General features: G+C 34.3%; 5 protein-coding genes across 6 annotated transcripts; 2 read left to right on the top strand and 3 right to left on the bottom strand.

The window, feature by feature from the left end:
- Positions 1 to 391: 391 nt before the first annotated feature.
- Positions 392 to 1,265, top strand: AT4G15562 (superoxide dismutase 1 copper chaperone-like protein). The gene is made up of 3 exons (NM_001341053.1): positions 392 to 506; positions 587 to 666; positions 787 to 1,265. Exons 1-3 carry the CDS (start codon positions 463 to 465, stop codon positions 1,014 to 1,016), a joined length of 354 nt encoding a protein of 117 aa, NP_001328049.1. The 5' UTR covers positions 392 to 462; the 3' UTR covers positions 1,017 to 1,265.
- A 529-nt stretch (positions 1,266 to 1,794) lies between these two features.
- On the bottom strand, positions 1,795 to 5,637 carry CLA1 (Deoxyxylulose-5-phosphate synthase). Its single transcript, NM_117647.3, has 9 exons — positions 5,095 to 5,637; positions 4,686 to 4,811; positions 4,287 to 4,602; positions 3,909 to 4,180; positions 3,548 to 3,821; positions 3,163 to 3,470; positions 2,799 to 3,080; positions 2,436 to 2,720; positions 1,795 to 2,348 (listed from the first exon to the last, which is right to left on the bottom strand). Exons 1-9 carry the CDS (start codon positions 5,242 to 5,244, stop codon positions 2,208 to 2,210), a joined length of 2,154 nt encoding a protein of 717 aa, NP_193291.1. The 5' UTR covers positions 5,245 to 5,637; the 3' UTR covers positions 1,795 to 2,207.
- Positions 5,638 to 10,134: 4,497 nt separating this feature from the next.
- IAGLU (indole-3-acetate beta-D-glucosyltransferase) lies at positions 10,135 to 11,872 on the top strand. Its single transcript, NM_117646.3, has one exon. The coding sequence runs from the start codon at positions 10,161 to 10,163 to the stop codon at positions 11,583 to 11,585; it is 1,425 nt and encodes a 474-aa protein (NP_567471.1). The 5' UTR covers positions 10,135 to 10,160; the 3' UTR covers positions 11,586 to 11,872.
- AT4G15545 (PH-response transcription factor) lies at positions 11,663 to 13,806 on the bottom strand. Its single transcript, NM_117645.3, has 8 exons — positions 13,219 to 13,806; positions 13,063 to 13,131; positions 12,909 to 12,962; positions 12,780 to 12,819; positions 12,595 to 12,693; positions 12,288 to 12,512; positions 12,084 to 12,205; positions 11,663 to 11,987 (listed from the first exon to the last, which is right to left on the bottom strand). Exons 1-8 carry the CDS (start codon positions 13,528 to 13,530, stop codon positions 11,895 to 11,897), a joined length of 1,014 nt encoding a protein of 337 aa, NP_567470.1. The 5' UTR covers positions 13,531 to 13,806; the 3' UTR covers positions 11,663 to 11,894.
- Positions 13,807 to 14,083: 277 nt separating this feature from the next.
- UMAMIT38 (EamA-like transporter family) lies at positions 14,084 to 16,764 on the bottom strand. 2 transcript variants are annotated; one of them, NM_001341052.1, is made up of 8 exons: positions 16,525 to 16,764; positions 15,863 to 16,452; positions 15,718 to 15,783; positions 15,529 to 15,642; positions 15,114 to 15,324; positions 14,857 to 15,015; positions 14,638 to 14,789; positions 14,084 to 14,411 (listed from the first exon to the last, which is right to left on the bottom strand). In NM_001341052.1, exons 2-8 carry the CDS (start codon positions 16,066 to 16,068, stop codon positions 14,276 to 14,278), a joined length of 1,044 nt encoding a protein of 347 aa, NP_001319951.1. In that variant the 5' UTR covers positions 16,069 to 16,452; positions 16,525 to 16,764; the 3' UTR covers positions 14,084 to 14,275. The 2 variants fall into 2 exon arrangements, with proteins under 2 accessions (NP_001319951.1, NP_567469.2); NM_117644.3 differs by having other exon boundaries at positions 14,092 to 14,411; positions 15,863 to 16,671.
- Positions 16,765 to 17,476: the final 712 nt, after the last annotated feature.

Below are 17,476 nucleotides of genomic sequence, written 5' to 3'. Positions count from 1 at the left end.
AGAAATACAAATTAGAAAGCCTGAGAAATTTAAACATAAGATTTTTTTTTATTTGTAAAATTCAAAATTGAATTAGGAATATTTGAGGTATAATTGCAAAGATATATTCAAATTTAATTTATTAAGAAAACAATGGTTATAAAATAATTACAAAATCAGATGTTATTGAATATTAATAAGATAAGTTTCCTTATGCACAACAAAATGTGTATACAAGGCTTATAAAATATAAACCTATACAAATCATATATGGTATAAATCAATAATTGTATAATCTATTATGTATTTCTTTTTTTCACTGTTTCAAAAAAATATTGTCTGTCTTGTGTATATGTTAAAAATATATTATAAGTTTTCTATGTATGAGTAATTTGTTTGAATGTATGAGTATATAAAGTGTTATAGGCTGTTCATAAATTGGTCCATCTTATTTTATTTCTTTGATAGCTCAAATTTTAAAAGATGGGTTGTTCCATTTCGCTTAACCAACCAGATACTCCTAAGGAGTAAGTGTAATATATATTTTTACACATGTTAATGAAATTCTCTTAGTAACTCACTAGCTTTTCTTCTATATGTGATCTAGTTTTTCGCATGTCGAATTCAAGATGCCGGAGTGTAGCATATGCGAGAGAGCTATGACTCATACTATATCCAAATTCAAAGGTAGAATAATATCTATAATCATAGTTTAAATGTATATAATTGATAGTAATATGAAGGGATATATATATATATATATATATATGTGCATGCATGTTGTAATTTGTTTTGTATGATTATTAGGAGTTACATTATGTGTGCCGGATAAAGAGAACCAAAAGATTAAGGTCTCTGGAAGTTTTAATAAGGAGAAGTTGTTGAAAAAAATCATGAAAGTTATTAAAGAATTGGAGATTCATGATGGGAAAAATGAAGAGAAAGATGAATTAATTCGGAAGAAACAAGAAGAAACTGAAATGGCGAAAATTATGATGTTGAATGATGAAAATGCCAACAGATGTACTATTTCGTAAAGTGTAGTTTGTTAAATGGTGATCGTTTTACAGGTTTTTAGCATTAAGTTTCATATCATTTTAAATTCAAATCATTTCTTTGGAGGTGGAGAGATTCTAGAAAGAAAAAAAAAAAAAAAAAAAGGATTGCATGAACTAATATCTTCACATTTCTCCCCATTTTGTAGTTTGCAAAATTATTATGTGTTCACTTTGTTTTTTAGTTGTGTGTTTTAAACTATTCACATATTTTTAATAAACTAATTTTCTCATCCATTCTAACTTTAATCTATAGATTAAATTGATCAATTTATTTAAGATTTACATTATAGTATATTTAATTGGTGAAGATAAATTTATATATAAAATTGATTACATTCATCTTTATGAACCAAAAAAAATAAATCCTAAAATCATCTTTTTAGTGAAAGAGGAAGTATATTAGATATAAACATAATTAAGATACTATATCTTTTCTTTTCATTTTTTTATTCAATTTAATTATGATTACACTATTTTATATTTATTAGGTATAGATAAATTCCCAAGTAAAGTATACTTAATAAGTAAAACTGAATACATTCATCTTTATGAAAGCAAACTATAATCATAATCATCTTATTTAGTGAGAGTAATTATTAGATAAGATTATAAGAACATAATGAAGATACTCTATTATTGTCTAATATTTTCTTAACAAGAGAACTCTCTTCTGTAGATAGAGTCTTTCAATGCCTTTAGGCTCTTTGGGGATATTTTGAAAAAAAAAATACTTGTATCCAATCTTGTAAAACCGGATTGGAATGTAAACCGGAAAGTGGTTCGGGTCACTGCATTGGTACGTTCGATCGTCAGTCAATGAGGCCATATATATAGGTCCAGGTTTAAAAACACTGCTCGTACCAAAATATGTCACACAAAGCTATGAAAGATACACAAAGAGATGTAATTGATTTTTACAAGATGTTAGATTATTGTACAACACGATCTCCATCACAATCCTAAACAAAATTACAAAACAAATACCAGTTTTATCATAATACTAATCTTTGCACAACCTTTGCCTTTGCCTTTCTCTTCACAATCTTAGTAAATATATATAGCTGTTGCCAAAGGACTTCTCGGCGGGAATTCTGATCAGTACTTAGAAGAAACCTTGGGTTGCATTTAGAGTGTTTGTATACATATGTTTTAGCCAACAGATTCTTACTCTCAAAACAGAGCTTCCCTTGGTGCACCGATTAAGTTAAGTGCGGTTGCTGCGATGTGAGATGGCATGAGTCCAGCTTCAGCTAGTTGATCAGCTGGTGCACCGTGATCAATGTATCGATCAGGCAGTACCATTGGTCTCCACTGTATATTCAAACAGTTGCAAATTAGAAACAGTATTTTTTGAAAAGACAGAAAAATATTAGAGAGTTTCTGGAAGTAATAAGTAACCTTGAGTTTGCCATCAAGAAGACCATCGAGAGCAAGAAACTGAACAACGTGCGAGCCAAAACCTCCAATGGAACCTTCTTCAACCGTGATCAGAACCTCGTGCGACTTAGCTAAGCTGCGAATGAGAGCACGGTCCAATGGCTTGCAAAACCGTGCATCCGCTACAGTTACGTTTAATCCGCGTTCTTCGAGCATTACAGCCGCTCCTAAACAGCTCTGAACTGCTGAGCCATAACCCAACAACGCAACTCTCTCTCCTTCCTTTAAAATTCTACCTTTCCCAATCTGAAATACACCCAAAGAGATTTTCTATCTCAAAATGATGAAGGAAGAGAGACATATTTGAGAGGACCAAAGTTATACCTCAATTGGAACACCTTTGTTTCCGGGAGGTAATGCAACTCCAATACCGTTACCTCTAGGGTAACGGAAACAAGAAGGACGATCATCAATCGCAACAGCAGTTGCAACCATGTTAAAGAGATCTGCTTCATCTGATGGAGCCATCACTATCATGTTAGGAAGACAAGCCATAAATGTCACATCGAAAGCTCCACAATGTGTCGGACCATCAGCTCCAACGAGTCCAGCTCTATCCATTGCAAATCTCACCGGTAATTTTTGCAAATCAACATCATGGACAACCTACAGAGAAGGCCACCATATACTCTATTAGTTTCTTAAAATGTTTTATTACAAAGTAAAATGATTAAGATGTTGAACTTGCCTGGTCATAAGCACGCTGCATGAAAGACGAATAGATTGCACAGAAGGGTTTAAGGCCTTCACAGGCTAAACCCGCAGCAAAAGTAACTGCGTGTTGTTCCGCTATTCCTACATCGAAACATCTTGTTGGGAAGCGACGTTGAAAGAGATTTAACCCGGTTCCACCTCCCATGGCTGCATGAATCGCAACCACATCTTTGTCTACCTCTGCTTCTGCGACTAATGCCTCCGCAAAGTAAGTTGTGTAAGATTGAGTCTTATTAGTAGTTTTGAACTGTCTACCCGTTGCTGGATCAAATTTCACAACACCTGAAAGAAAAATAATCAATATATATATCCCACTGCTTAGGAACTAGAGAAAACGTTATCTATCTAACTTGTTTTACCATGGTATTTGTCATCAGCTCTCTCCGCGTAAGGATAACCACGACCTTTCTCCGTCACCACATGAATAAGTACAGGTCCTGTGGTTCTGGTACTCTTAACTTCTTTAAGAATGGCTACCAAATCATCTATGTTGTGCCCATCAACTGGACCAATATAGTAAAGACCGAGTTCTTCAAACAGTGACGATCCAGTCCCGCTTATCATTCCTCGAGCATACTCATCTACCTTAGCCGCCAACTGATGCATTGGTCCGCCTATTTGCTTTGTCATACCCTATACGCAAGAAAAGCCAAAATTCTCATCAAGTCCATAAAGACCAGTATTCTTTACCATTCTAGAAAAGAAATGCAATAAACTTGCCTTTGCGACTTCTCTCAACTCTCTGAGAGCCGGGTTAGACTGTAACCGACTAAGAGCACTGCTCAATGCACCAACAGGTGGACTTGGTCCATCCAAAGTAGCTGTAGGTAATGAGACTTGCTTGTTGTCATTAAGAATCACAATCATATCAGAGTCTAGATATCCGGCGTTGTTCATGGCTTCATAAGCCTGTCCTGCCGTCATCGCACCATCACCAATCACAGCAACCACATTGTTGTTCTTCCCCTTCAAATCCCTTCCTACCGCCATTCCTGTAAAACTCATATATCTGATTCAGTTCTGTTTTCTTATTACAGTTTACTGTCTAAACACAACAACACAAGGCAAACACACCAAAGGAATGATTGATTGTATTACCTAAACCAGCAGATATTGTGGTTGAGCTGTGTCCAGTACCAAAGCAATCATGTTCACTCTCTCCTCGTTTGGTGAAACCAGAGAGACCATTGGTTTGCCTCATTGTAGGCATCTTTCCTCTTCTCCCAGTAAGAATCTTATGAGGATAAGACTGATGACCAACATCCCAAAGAATCTTGTCTTGTGGAGTATTGAAAATGTAATGAAGAGCCACAGTAAGCTCCACAACACCAAGACTTGACCCCAAATGTCCACCGGTTTTCGACACATTAAAGATCACGTCTGATCTCAGCTCATCAGAAAGTTGTTTCAGTTCCTGCAATAAGTTGTTACCAAATGCCACCAATCCATCAATTTGTAAGAAAGCTAAAACAAATGCATCAAAGCTAGAATCTTTACCTTGACAGAAAGATTTTTCATGTGGATTGGGTAGTTAATAGTGTCAAGTAATGGAGTTGGTGGTCTGTTTGAATAATATTCACCCTTCTCTGCAAGTGAAGCACACACTTTTGCTCTTCTGTTTGACTGTACCACAACACAAAACCCAAATCGCAAAAGCTGTCATTTTCTCTAATCAGTTCCCAGAAATCAGAACCAAAGAAGCAATATTATTGGTCTAATTTCACTATATTTTCCACAGATTTCCAATAAAGTAACTAAGAAAAGGAGTCAAATTTGTTTGACTTTTGTCAAAAACAAAGTAAACCCATTATTTAATTCAAGATTTCAGCAAATGGGCAAGCTACAAAATCTCATAGTTCTTAAATCAAGTTCCATGATGAAGCAGAGAAGAGAGAAGTGAACTTACATGGGAATTGTTGTTGGGTTTCAGACATGGTGATGGAAGATCTGTAACCAAAGATCTAGAAGAAGACAAAGAAGTTGATTTACAAGAATCAGTTGAAAGTCCTCCTTTGGTTATTATGTAAGAAGGAAAAGCAAATGCAGAAGAAGCCATTGGAGGTACTTTTTGAAGCTCAAGAAAGTTGAAAACTTTAGGAATGTAAGTAAAACATATAAGGATTTATAGAGAATAAAATTTAGGCAAATTTTGAGGTTATCAAAAACAGTAAAACAAATGAATAAAACGCACTTTCGAATCCCACTACAAGTGAAAGTGTGTGTTTAAATGTGGTGGTGACAATGGTGGTGGTGGAGAGTTGAAGAAGTATAAAGATGGAGACTTTAAAAAAATGGGGTGATGAAGTAAAACGACAAGAAAGCCAACTTCATGGATCACGAATTTTATGTAACCGTGCTGATGATATTAAAAAAAAAAAAGAGAGAGAAAAAAAGAGATGGTGAGATGGTTCGTCATCCGCAGAGAACTTGAGATTTTGGTTGGGCCACGTCAACCATGAAATCCAAGTTTTGGATAGATATTGATGATATTATTTATATACGTTAGTACATGTGTATATTGTTTGTTCCTTATTTCATTTATAAAGTTCTTTAAAAAGAAAATGAAAGAAAAGAAAATAAATAAATATATTCACGCATACATACCAAAGACGATAAAGGCAATATAATCTTTTGTGGTATAAAGAAATGGAATTTAAAATGATTATAGAAGAATTGTAATTTGATTTTTTTTTAATAAAAAAATTAACAAGTTTAGCAGGTACTGACAAAGAAAAAAATCTTTACAGTTTTTGATAAAATTGGAAACGTATATTTGTATACAGAAAAAAATCCTACTTTATATATTTCTATATATATATATAATTTCACACTATTATCTTCAATGATATTCCTCTGTTTCTACAAGAATAATTTTTAGATGTTTTACAAGAAAAATTTTTAAAAATAGCTTTTACAGTTTGTTATTTTTATTAATTTAATAATATTAATTTTACTTTTTTCTTTGTTTTTGTCAACAATTTTCTCCTCTTTCTATCGGTAACAAATGAAAGTAAATAATAATGTTGATATAAACATCAAACTATTAGAAACAAAAGGAGTATTTAATATAACCAAGATAGTGCGGTAGTGTCGTAACTCGTAAGTGTATGATTTGGGTTAGTAACTTAGTATTATCGATCTTATTACATTAATAAAGTTTAATATCATATTAAACAACTACATAGATTAAATTTTATGATATTATCACATTATTAAATGAGCGAGAATCACGTTACAAATCCGACAAAACATATAATATTTGACATTCTTGATTATTGGGTTTCAATTGAGTCAAATATGAATAAACAAAACTTACATGAAAGTTTAAGTTTAAGTGTTTAACTAACGACAGTTCCATCACAAAAAGAAAAATTGTAATCACGCGGTTCATTTTATAATATATCAAAACTTATTAAGAAAACAAGCATGTTAAATTGATATGTTAAATTTTTAAATATTGCATTTTCAAAATGATATGTTATTTTTAACTAATTTTTAATGGTGGTTTTTCGATTTTCAATTAGTTTGAATATAACAGTTGGATAAAATTTTGTCGAAACTGCTTGAAATGCAAGATGACAATATTATCAGCTTGTCAGAAATACGTATATGCCAAATTTTCATCATAACGTTTTTTGGAAACTCTCAGATTCAAAGATATTTCTTGAATCTTCTGACAGACAAACTATTGTTTGATCATAATAAACCGACAAAACAATTAATGTATATGCACGTATACATCATAAATATACAAATACGTATTCTCTACCAAAACATTGTAATAGAAAATCGCCTAAAATGTACGAGGCATTCAAATTACTATGTTATTGTTGAAAGCATACCATATTGACGACTTAGTGAATATGACTAAGTAAACTAGATCAATAAACACAAAACCTAGTTCTCAAACTTGATTTTTTCATAAAAAAGTTGTCTTATCAATAGATTGAGAGGTTTTCAAAAAGTTCAAAATATCAAAACGAATAGAGAAGATCTCGAGAGATTGGATAGTTGTGCGAATGCACTCTGATAAACCATTCTAACAACATACAATCAAACATGTTACTAACAACATTTAGGAGGAAACAGGTTCATTGATCACTCGAATGTCACCTCTTTATCATTTCCTTGTATTATCAGTGATCAACTTCACTTTTTGGAGAGGTTCAACCCTATTCCAAAAGGTAACTGTTTTCCCTTCATCTCACCATGTATATCATCATCTACTTCATATGACTTCTCTACTGATTCTAGAACACTACCATAAAAAAACATTCTCATTAACCTACCATTATATCCGTTCACATTGACATCTTCCAACACAACAAATTTGTATCTTCACAATGGAAAGAATAATGAAAATTACGAGTAGAAGTTGTGTTCTGGAAAGAGGTTCGGCTCAAATATTGGCAAGACCCGGTGCTAGAGCGGACCCAAAAAAATTAAGGGTTATTGGAAAAAAAATATTGGCCTATGATTATTATTAAAGAAGTGTGGTTTCTAATTATAGAAATGTTACTTTTAAGAAACTTGGATATTTCCATATTTATTTTTTAAACCAAATTTAGAATTTTAAGGTATATTTCTTGATTAGTGGTTCTGTTTTTTTAGATAACTAAGAATATTTTTAATTTTTTAAATATAAGTAGTTTTTTTTTTTTTTTTCAACACAACTTTGCTTTATTAACTTGTACCAGAATAATCAGCATGTTGTGCTTCTGCTATACAACGAGGGATGTAAAAATGAGAAACATATAATCATAATTAGTAGCTATTTGTTTTTCAAAAAAGTAGAACTTTTTGTATGAATTAAATAAAGATTTTTTTTTGGACCATATCGTCTAGCACTCCTAACACATGTGTTAAGTCGGGCCTGTAGGACCTATGGAGCTCAATTGATCACAAATTTCTCTAAACTCACGAAGATAATTAGGCAAGAATTCATTTTATCTCGAATCATTTGCAATTTACATCAAAGTTCAAGATAAAGAAACTAATTATTTTGTAAAGATATCATGTATACTCATGTGTGTGTTGATAGTGATGACTGAACTTTCCGAAAAAACGTGAGAAATTACTGTCTTTCTCAAAGGTTCTACTTTTTATTTTGTAAACCTTGAACCTTTTTGTCTAGAACTCACAAGACTCTTATAACATGAATGTCTTTAGTTTCTTATAATTTGTTATCAAGCTTTCTGTCTAAGACAGAAAATCTTATTGTGTTCTAACTTTGTGTAAACATATCTGTATATTTGTGTTAGAATGAGATTAAAAAGGAAATAATGGAACCATAATTATATATGAACCCAAATTCACTTGTTTTATCGAACTAATTAATAAAATGTTGCTATCACAGTTTATTTGCAAGCATGTTTTGAAATGTTTAACTCATAACATTTTTTTAGGGCCGACTGTGCAGTCCTCTTATTGATTAATTACATAATGGATCTGATGATGCACAAAATGGCTAGATACGTGACGATCAGGTTTTCTTGTCATAGTCGATATCTTTCTTTTTTAAGAATTTTTTTTATCCGATCTTGTTTGGACAAAAATCGAAAGTTTATCTTTCAAGTTTTGGGATAATTCTTTAATCTTTTTGCATGACATGTCGTCACTATCAAAAGATATTATTTTTTTTTAATTGAGATATCAATTACTTCATCCATATGAAATCAAATTAATTCTCCATGAGTAAATATTGAAGTCAAACTTCTTGAATATTATAAAACATAAAAACTTCACCTTTAATCATTAATCTAATAACTTAGTGTCGTGCCAATGATTAAGAGGCCTACGGCAAAAATTTAACAAACATAGCCTCTTTTTAAATTAACTAAAAACTCATATGTATAAAATATTTAATTTTGATTATTATTTTATTGTTGTTTTTTAAAACTTCCATTGGACAACTAGAAATTACTAAATACTTTTCAAACATTAGTAGAGAATAAGTAAAATACTACCATAGAAACATAAATATACACAAAAATATTTCCGATTTATGTCAAAAGCCCATGTGATTAAAAAAAAAAATGAATAAAGTTTTAGTGGAATTGTAGCTGGATATCTTTGGAAAAATGACTGTTAGTGAGGTAATTTTGCCAACAACACTAACATTTTCTTAAAAATGTGGCATCCTAAAATTAGGCTATAAGATGTGGCTTAGGGCATTTGCCCTTTTCATTACAGAGTAAGCACGGCTCTATACCATTCGTATCTTATCTTTATACTAGGTAGAGTTTGTACTGATATTATCGATATAGCTCAATTTCAAACCCAAAATATACATAAGTGATAGTTTTTTTGATAAAACATATATAGCAAAGAAAGTTGTTTGACATGGTGCAATCCCTACAAGCTAGCTACAATTCAGCATATTTTTCTAAGACTTTGGATTTGACTAGACAAATATAAACCAGTAGACTTTGGTGAATGAATAACACGATGAACGCCGCTTTTAAGACTGTCTCAGTCAATTCGGTCTTTATCTTTTGCATTAATGCGTTCAAATTAATGTCAAACAATTCTACTTTTTCACGTACGTTGAAAGTTCTTTTTCTTTTCTTTTTACTGATAAAAGGCTTTATAGTTGAATGTTCTCGTTCGTTATTTATCACTTACACATATATTCGTTAAATATCACTATCACTTATATACACATCTGATAAACTTGTGTATATCATGCATCGATTTCTTCAAAAAAAACAAAAAAAGTATGGTAGGCCAAATGGTCGTGTGCTCGTATCCACTGAATCCATATAGATTTTTCGTCATCACTAACGTCACAAAATTGCGTTGTTCAATGTTTAGTTAGTGGGGTTTGCTCTGTTTCTGTCTTTGTTTAATATTATTACTTTCCTATTTTCACTGAGATCAGATTTTGTCTGTCAGTATAAACTCTCTATAAAACCAAACTTTTGTGTTATTGTCTTTCATTAGTAACAACAACACCAACCAATAATTAAACAAATGGCCAACAACAATTCCAACTCTCCCACCGGTCCACACTTTCTATTCGTAACATTTCCAGCCCAAGGTCACATCAACCCATCTCTCGAGCTAGCCAAACGCCTCGCCGGAACAATCTCTGGTGCTCGAGTCACCTTCGCCGCCTCAATCTCTGCCTACAACCGCCGCATGTTCTCTACAGAAAACGTCCCCGAAACCCTAATCTTCGCTACCTACTCCGATGGCCACGACGACGGTTTCAAATCCTCTGCTTACTCCGACAAATCTCGTCAAGACGCCACTGGAAACTTCATGTCTGAGATGAGACGACGTGGCAAAGAGACACTAACCGAACTAATCGAAGATAACCGGAAACAAAACAGGCCTTTTACTTGCGTGGTTTACACGATTCTCCTCACTTGGGTCGCTGAGCTAGCGCGTGAGTTTCATCTTCCTTCTGCTCTTCTTTGGGTCCAACCAGTAACAGTCTTCTCCATTTTTTACCATTACTTCAATGGCTACGAAGATGCAATCTCAGAGATGGCTAATACCCCCTCTAGTTCTATTAAATTACCTTCTCTGCCACTGCTTACTGTCCGTGATATTCCTTCTTTCATTGTCTCTTCCAATGTCTACGCGTTTCTTCTACCCGCGTTTCGAGAACAGATTGATTCACTGAAGGAAGAAATAAACCCTAAGATCCTCATCAACACTTTCCAAGAGCTTGAGCCAGAAGCCATGAGCTCGGTTCCAGATAATTTCAAGATTGTCCCTGTCGGTCCGTTACTAACGTTGAGAACGGATTTTTCGAGTCGCGGTGAATACATAGAGTGGTTGGATACTAAAGCGGATTCGTCTGTGCTTTATGTTTCGTTCGGGACGCTTGCCGTGTTGAGCAAGAAACAGCTTGTGGAGCTTTGTAAAGCGTTGATACAAAGTCGGAGACCATTCTTGTGGGTGATTACGGATAAGTCGTACAGAAATAAAGAAGATGAGCAAGAGAAGGAAGAAGATTGCATAAGTAGTTTCAGAGAAGAGCTCGATGAGATAGGAATGGTGGTTTCATGGTGTGATCAGTTTAGGGTTTTGAATCATAGATCGATAGGTTGTTTCGTGACGCATTGCGGGTGGAACTCTACGCTGGAGAGCTTGGTTTCAGGAGTTCCGGTGGTGGCGTTTCCGCAATGGAATGATCAGATGATGAACGCGAAGCTTTTAGAAGATTGTTGGAAAACAGGTGTAAGAGTGATGGAGAAGAAGGAAGAAGAAGGAGTTGTGGTGGTGGATAGTGAGGAGATACGGCGGTGCATTGAGGAAGTTATGGAAGACAAGGCGGAGGAGTTTAGAGGAAATGCCACGAGGTGGAAGGATTTAGCGGCGGAGGCTGTGAGAGAAGGAGGCTCTTCCTTTAATCATCTCAAAGCTTTTGTCGATGAGCACATGTGATTTTGGTATCAGAAATTATAACAACACTCCGCTTTTCTGTTCTTCCTTGCTCTGTTTCAATGTTTACACAATACAGTAGACAGTATTTTGGATGTTGATTGGTTAGTTTTGAAGATGATGAAATGTAATTTATTCAAGAAGAGAGAGATAGATAGATACACGAGAGAGCACAAATGATACAATCAAATTGTCAGTTTTACTTGGTCTTACTTGACAGCCAAGGAAACAAAAGAAATTGAATGTTGCAGACTGATGAATCCTGAGTTTCCGAGTATATAAGTTCTTTGTGTAACTGAAGAAGCCAAACTCTTAGTGAGCGTTGCGTGTGATCAAGCCCTCGAATATGACGTAGAGATCTCTGTTATCGCCTCCAAATATCTCTTCAGCTTTCCTAAGTGTTTCCTAGAAAACAAAGAAGAAAAGACATTGCAGGTCGAATCAGAATCCAAGTTTTGAATCGAAAGAGGGTAAAGATGATTGAGAGAGGATTCTCCTTACTTCTCTTGTTTGCTTGTGGGCGTTAAGATCCTTCACATTTCCAAGAAATGCACCAAATTGCTCGTAAGATAATCGGCTCCTGACTTGTCGAAAGAACTCTTTTCCATCAACCCGAGTTCTCGCTGAAAACGAAGATAACAAACAAACCGTAAATAAAGGTGTTGTTCCAAAACCCGCCACAAGAAAATCTTGGTTTGAACTTACCAGTTTGTGAACCAGGCTCTGAGATTGAAATAGAAGATCTAGTATCATCAAACATGCCTCTAGTGGTAGCGAACGATACAGAATGGCGTCGAGGAGAGATAGGTCTCGAAGTTGTTTTCGGTGTACCAGAAGCAGATAAGATTGGTGGAGAACCAGGAGGAGTAAGCCGTGGCGTAGTAGTTTGTGATACTAACGGAAGACTAGCTGATAAACTTGGTTTAGGAGCTACGATATAACACAAAACAAACTAACGCATTAAACACAAAAGGTTAGTGGCTTAAGCGTTGAGAGCAAGCAAGTACTATACCATCGTTTTCGTTGTCAGTTGCAGCTGGTTCAATGGCTTCAGAAGCTTGTTGAGATTGGATTGATGAATGTCTTGAAGGTTGAAATGGAGTATCATCATCTGAAAATGACAATAAACCACAATAAGAACCATCCATTTTGGTATATGAACACAAGTTTTCACTAAAATCTTCACAAGAACTATACCGTTTGGTGTCGGCTTAGCGATGATTTGCGTTGTTCCTGCCTGTTACAAAACCAAACACAATCAATTCAAGATCATGAATTTGTTACTTCAAAGCAAATTAGAGAACATGAAGAGTATAAGTTTCATACATTTTGGTCATCATCTTGAAGAGACATCATAAGCGTCTTCCTAAAACCCTCAAGCTGCACACAAATTTAGAAACAAAAACCCTAAAATCTCAGCTACTTCCAAATTTAGAAACAAAGAGACCTGACGTCAAATTTGAAACAGAGTCAAAATTACCTTTGAGACATCTCTCTGAAGTCTCTTGACAGTATTAGACAAAGAAGCATTTTCTCTTATCAGATTCTCCTGGAAGAAGATAATTAGATCAAAATCAGTAAAAATGAATCGGGTCAAAACAGAACAAATAAAGTCAAAAACCGGGTCGGGTCGGACCTTTTCACCATCAGCGAGAGAAAGCTTATGAAACGCATCGGAAAGAGAAGCCTCGAGAGACTCAACGTGAGACTGGAGTTCTTCAAATTCTTTTTCTTTCTCGGCGAGAAGTTCCCGGAGATCCGACGACTCTGATTCGAGAGCTGAGACACGTGTCGAGAGAGCAATGGATGTGATTTTGCGAGCTACATCTAGCTGCTCGAATGGATCGGACGGTAGAACTTGAAGAAGTTCATCGGGAAGATCGAAACTTCTCGAACCTGTAATTGCACTTGCTGATCCTTCTTCTTCTTCTTCTTCTATCTCTGACATTTCTCGTTTTCTGTGTTTTTTTTGTACCTTATGAGTTCATATACGGTTACGGTATAACCCGGTATTAGTATTAAACCGAAATTTGAGTCTAAACCAAACAATTTCTTGATTTTACATATCAATATTCATCGATTGAGACTGTATTATTACAAAAAGCTTCATTATGTCAACGCTAAATTCTATTGTGTTATGGGAAATACAATTCCGGTTTGGGATTGATACCGGTTCGGTTATGTAATGTTGATATGATTGAATTGATAGACGTGAATGTGTGTGGATAAAGAGAAATGTGGTCACGTATGGTTTGTCTTTTTGTGTGAAGTGATATGACATAATGTGTGGTATTGAATTGGGTAAGCCAAGTTTTTGTTCTATGAATGGATAGGACTATAATTCATTGGACACATAAGAGGAGACAAATACATTGTATCCAATTCCAAACGTCAAACTGGATACAAAACCGGATTCAAATTGCAAACAAACCGAAAATCCGGACATAGCTGGATTTTACCCCCTAGAAAAGTAAATAAATTCCTTATACTATAAGAAATATTATCATTTTCTCAACAAATAAGTATATCATTTTTCACATTTCAATGTATCATGTTAGATTTTTTTTGTACAAGTCATAAGATCTTACAACTTACAAGATAAATAGGGATCATCATCATCTAATGGGACCATAATTATGAATAAAATAAGAAAACGATTACACTTGTCTCCAACATATTTTCATGACAAGGTTTCAATCTTCTTCTCTGTCGTGTGAAGGCAATAAAAGTGATTGCTCAGAATCACTTACTGTTTTGGTTGAATCCTCTCTTGCTTTGCCCCAAATCACAGTGTAAAACCCAAAGCTCAATATCACTGATCCAATCACACTGCCCACAACACATAGATGCAAATTTATATGTACCAATCATGTAAATCTTATTACCTAACAACCGAAAATCTATATCGATTGTTAGTTGTTACTGTCTTCACATTTTATTATTCATTATGTATTTGAAGATGAAACTAAACATTTCAAACACCTAGAACTAAGTTATCATCACTATGTTTCTTTAAGAAAGAGACATTATAAAGTTGAAGGTAATAAGATGGTACCTCCCAAGATGAAGTGTGTCGCCGAGGAATATAGCAGCCATGGCGACTGCAATTGCGATAGACAGCGGCTTGAACAAGGATATGTAGACTGGACCCTTCACATGGAGACCCCATGTGTGGATAACTGAGCCCAATGATGTATCAAAGAGTCCCTGAAACAGAGTATTAGTTTCTGAGCTAAAGATTTGATTTCTCAACTTATGAGGTTTGATTACTTACCGAGTATATGACTGAAGCGAGGGAGAAACCTGGTTTAAGCTGCCAAGAATTCAAGTCTTTTTCTACAAGTAGACATACTGTCCCTGAGATTAGAGTTGCGCATAAGTTGTAGCAGAAGACTACGGCTATTTCTTCAGGGTATATCTCCATGATATGAGTCTAAAATCATGTGGAAGTGACAAATTTAGCTCAATCTTATGCGTCACCAACAAATCCAAAAATCTCTTTCATGAATCTGTTCCAAGTGTATGTACTACCTGAAGAATAAACCAGACTGAAAGAAGCAAAAACTGCAGACCGAGCAAAAGGCCTCCAATTATCCAACTTGACTCGAATGAAGTAAACGATGCAGCAACAAGAAGTTTTGGGCCTTTATACAGAACAATAACCAGAGCACCAGATATAGAAACTATTGTGCCAATGATTTTAGCCTGAGTTGCAGAGCTTCTTAACATTACTTGTTCCATCCTTTAAGTCACCCAAGGAAGCAGAACAAGTCATCAAAGTTAGAGTTACAAACAAACCTCATATCTATCCAACATTTCTCATACTTATACAACTACTCCATAATTCACAGACAAAAATATCATTTCATATTGACTGTTACTGTGTGAAAATCATATCTTTTGTATGGTTAAGATTGGAATCACCCGGTTTAGGAGAAAGTGGAACCTGAAGAAGATGGCAAGGATGAAGGTGAAAGCTGGTGTAAGATTGCTGATAGCAGAGGAAAGAGTTGGGGAACTATATTCTATACCTTTACAACCAGCTACCCGCGACGTGAGCCTGTTATTCACCCCCAAGTTAGCGATAAACAACCCGAAAATGCTCATAAATCTAGAAACATGAAGATATAATTACCCGAGAAGCGCAAGTAAGAAAATCTTGAAGAAAAGAGAAGACTTGGCTGTAGGCAAACTTCTCGACCTGCATATTCAACAACAAGTAAGTTTCATATTCTTTAAAACTTAGCAAGAGTCATAGTTGCTTCGAGAAGATCAAGTACCTTCCAAAGATAAGTGAAAGTAGAAGAAGGACAAGTGTAGCACCAACATAAGCGTAAAACACAAAGACATAAAAGCTAAATCCTCTCAAGGTAGCAGCTTTATACAGTATGCTGGATCCAACCGTTGTACACTCTATAGCGATCATCGCAGTGAACGGAACAACATCTCTTTTAAAGTACTTCCAAGAAACTGTCTCTTCTCTCATGATAGATTATTTGATATCTTAGAAACTCTCTCACAAGTTAAAGTGAGTTTAGAAGCAATCAACTCCAATACATGATTAGTGACCACAAAATGTAAAAAATATCTCTCAACTTGACTAATACTTTACACCAAAAGGATCATAGATTCGAATATTCTAGGGACCCCATGACAATGAACTTTGCCCCATTCTAGCTTTGGTTTCTTCAGCTAAATCATTCATTCAACTGAAGAAAAGTTTCCAATTTTCCATTTGAACTTTCTTATCCAAAGATTGAGACTTTATATCTTCAGAGAACAAATCTTGGGAAGGGGATAGTGGATTTTCTCGTCACCTTGCAGAGAGATTAGCCCCAAATTATGAAACCTTTAATCAATAGTAACTAACCTGAAGCAATTGGAGTACAAAAATTAGACTAAAGCTTCGATTTTCAGTATCATCCAATATATTAGCATTAACCTTCACTAATCTCCGATATAGCAGATATGTTCAGCCGTGCGCGACGGCGAAACGAAACCAGAAGCTGGGTGGGTCTGAGACTCTTGACTCTCGAGTGTTTGAAATCTGTGTTTTTTTTTTCCATTAAAATAATAAAAATGGTTCAAAAAAATATACACAAAACGTCTACATTATCCCCAAAAATCTAAAAGTTCCTCAATTTTAATATGAGATTTTCTACTTGAAAGCACAACATTTAAGAATTACATAGTTATATATATTTCATTAAGAAAATCATTTATATCAACTAGAAATAATTCAACCAATAAGAAAAAATAATGCAGAATATTAGGAATCATAAAACATCAAATTGAATTAAATAAAGCATAGAAACTTGGAAACAAAAAAATCTAATGAATGAGAAAAAATTACTTCTTAATCATGTTACATAATGGAGAACAGATGGACTAATAATTTATTTTAATTAGAAAAAACCTTTTCTGTATAAACATTAAACAGTGATAAAAAAAACACTCGTTTAACTTTCTAAGATAATTGAATTGAGTGGGTCAAAAATATCCTGAAATATTAATCTCTAAAAATGTCAAAAAAACATATGCAAATATAAATATTTATATATGTTTTAAATAATTTGTAAGAAAATTGAACCATTGGTTGTAAAAATTTGAAAAAACAAATACTTTGAAGATATACCAATTTTTAGAAAAACACTGAAAAAGACTTAATTATTAAAAATATATTTTCTTCCATTAAATTTAATAGTCATTCACTTCATTTTATCATATATTTGATCAAATGATGGTTATCTCACCTAATTATCATTTATCAATTATCATCACCTAAATGATGGTATTGCAAAACATTGGACCGGCAGTCTGGCACGCAAGCGTTGGCTCACATCTTCCACGTAATTGCCACAATTTATGAGTCTTTGGAGTTATCTAATAGTTAT

This window comes from Arabidopsis thaliana, chromosome 4, assembly GCF_000001735.4.
Source record: "Arabidopsis thaliana chromosome 4, partial sequence".
Lineage (NCBI taxonomy): Eukaryota > Viridiplantae > Streptophyta > Magnoliopsida > Brassicales > Brassicaceae > Arabidopsis > Arabidopsis thaliana.
This window is presented reverse-complemented; position numbering and strand designations above follow the sequence as displayed.

Coding starts and splice junctions, on each gene's coding strand:
- AT4G15562 (NM_001341053.1), top strand. CDS start 463: ATGGGTTGTTCCATTTCGCTTAACCAACCAGATACTCCTAAGGA. Junction 507..586: donor CAACCAGATACTCCTAAGGA/GTAAGTGTAATA, acceptor TATGTGATCTAG/TTTTTCGCATGTCGAATTCA. Junction 667..786: donor TACTATATCCAAATTCAAAG/GTAGAATAATAT, acceptor TATGATTATTAG/GAGTTACATTATGTGTGCCG.
- CLA1 (NM_117647.3), bottom strand. CDS start 5,244: ATGGCTTCTTCTGCATTTGCTTTTCCTTCTTACATAATAACCAAAGGA. Junction 4,181..4,286: donor CACAATATCTGCTGGTTTAG/GTAATACAATCA, acceptor TGAGTTTTACAG/GAATGGCGGTAGGAAGGGAT. Junction 2,349..2,435: donor TTCTTGATGGCAAACTCAAG/GTTACTTATTAC, acceptor TTGAATATACAG/TGGAGACCAATGGTACTGCC.
- IAGLU (NM_117646.3), top strand. CDS start 10,161: ATGGCCAACAACAATTCCAACTCTCCCACCGGTCCACACTTTCTATTC.
- AT4G15545 (NM_117645.3), bottom strand. CDS start 13,530: ATGTCAGAGATAGAAGAAGAAGAAGAAGAAGGATCAGCAAGTGCAATT. Junction 12,820..12,908: donor TTCAAGATGATGACCAAAAT/GTATGAAACTTA, acceptor GTTTTGTAACAG/GCAGGAACAACGCAAATCAT. Junction 11,988..12,083: donor CCCACAAGCAAACAAGAGAA/GTAAGGAGAATC, acceptor TTTGTTTTCTAG/GAAACACTTAGGAAAGCTGA.
- UMAMIT38 (NM_001341052.1), bottom strand. CDS start 16,068: ATGAGAGAAGAGACAGTTTCTTGGAAGTACTTTAAAAGAGATGTTGTT. Junction 15,643..15,717: donor TTCTTACTTGCGCTTCTCGG/GTAATTATATCT, acceptor GGTGAATAACAG/GCTCACGTCGCGGGTAGCTG. Junction 15,016..15,113: donor CAGTCTGGTTTATTCTTCAG/GTAGTACATACA, acceptor ACATGATTTTAG/ACTCATATCATGGAGATATA.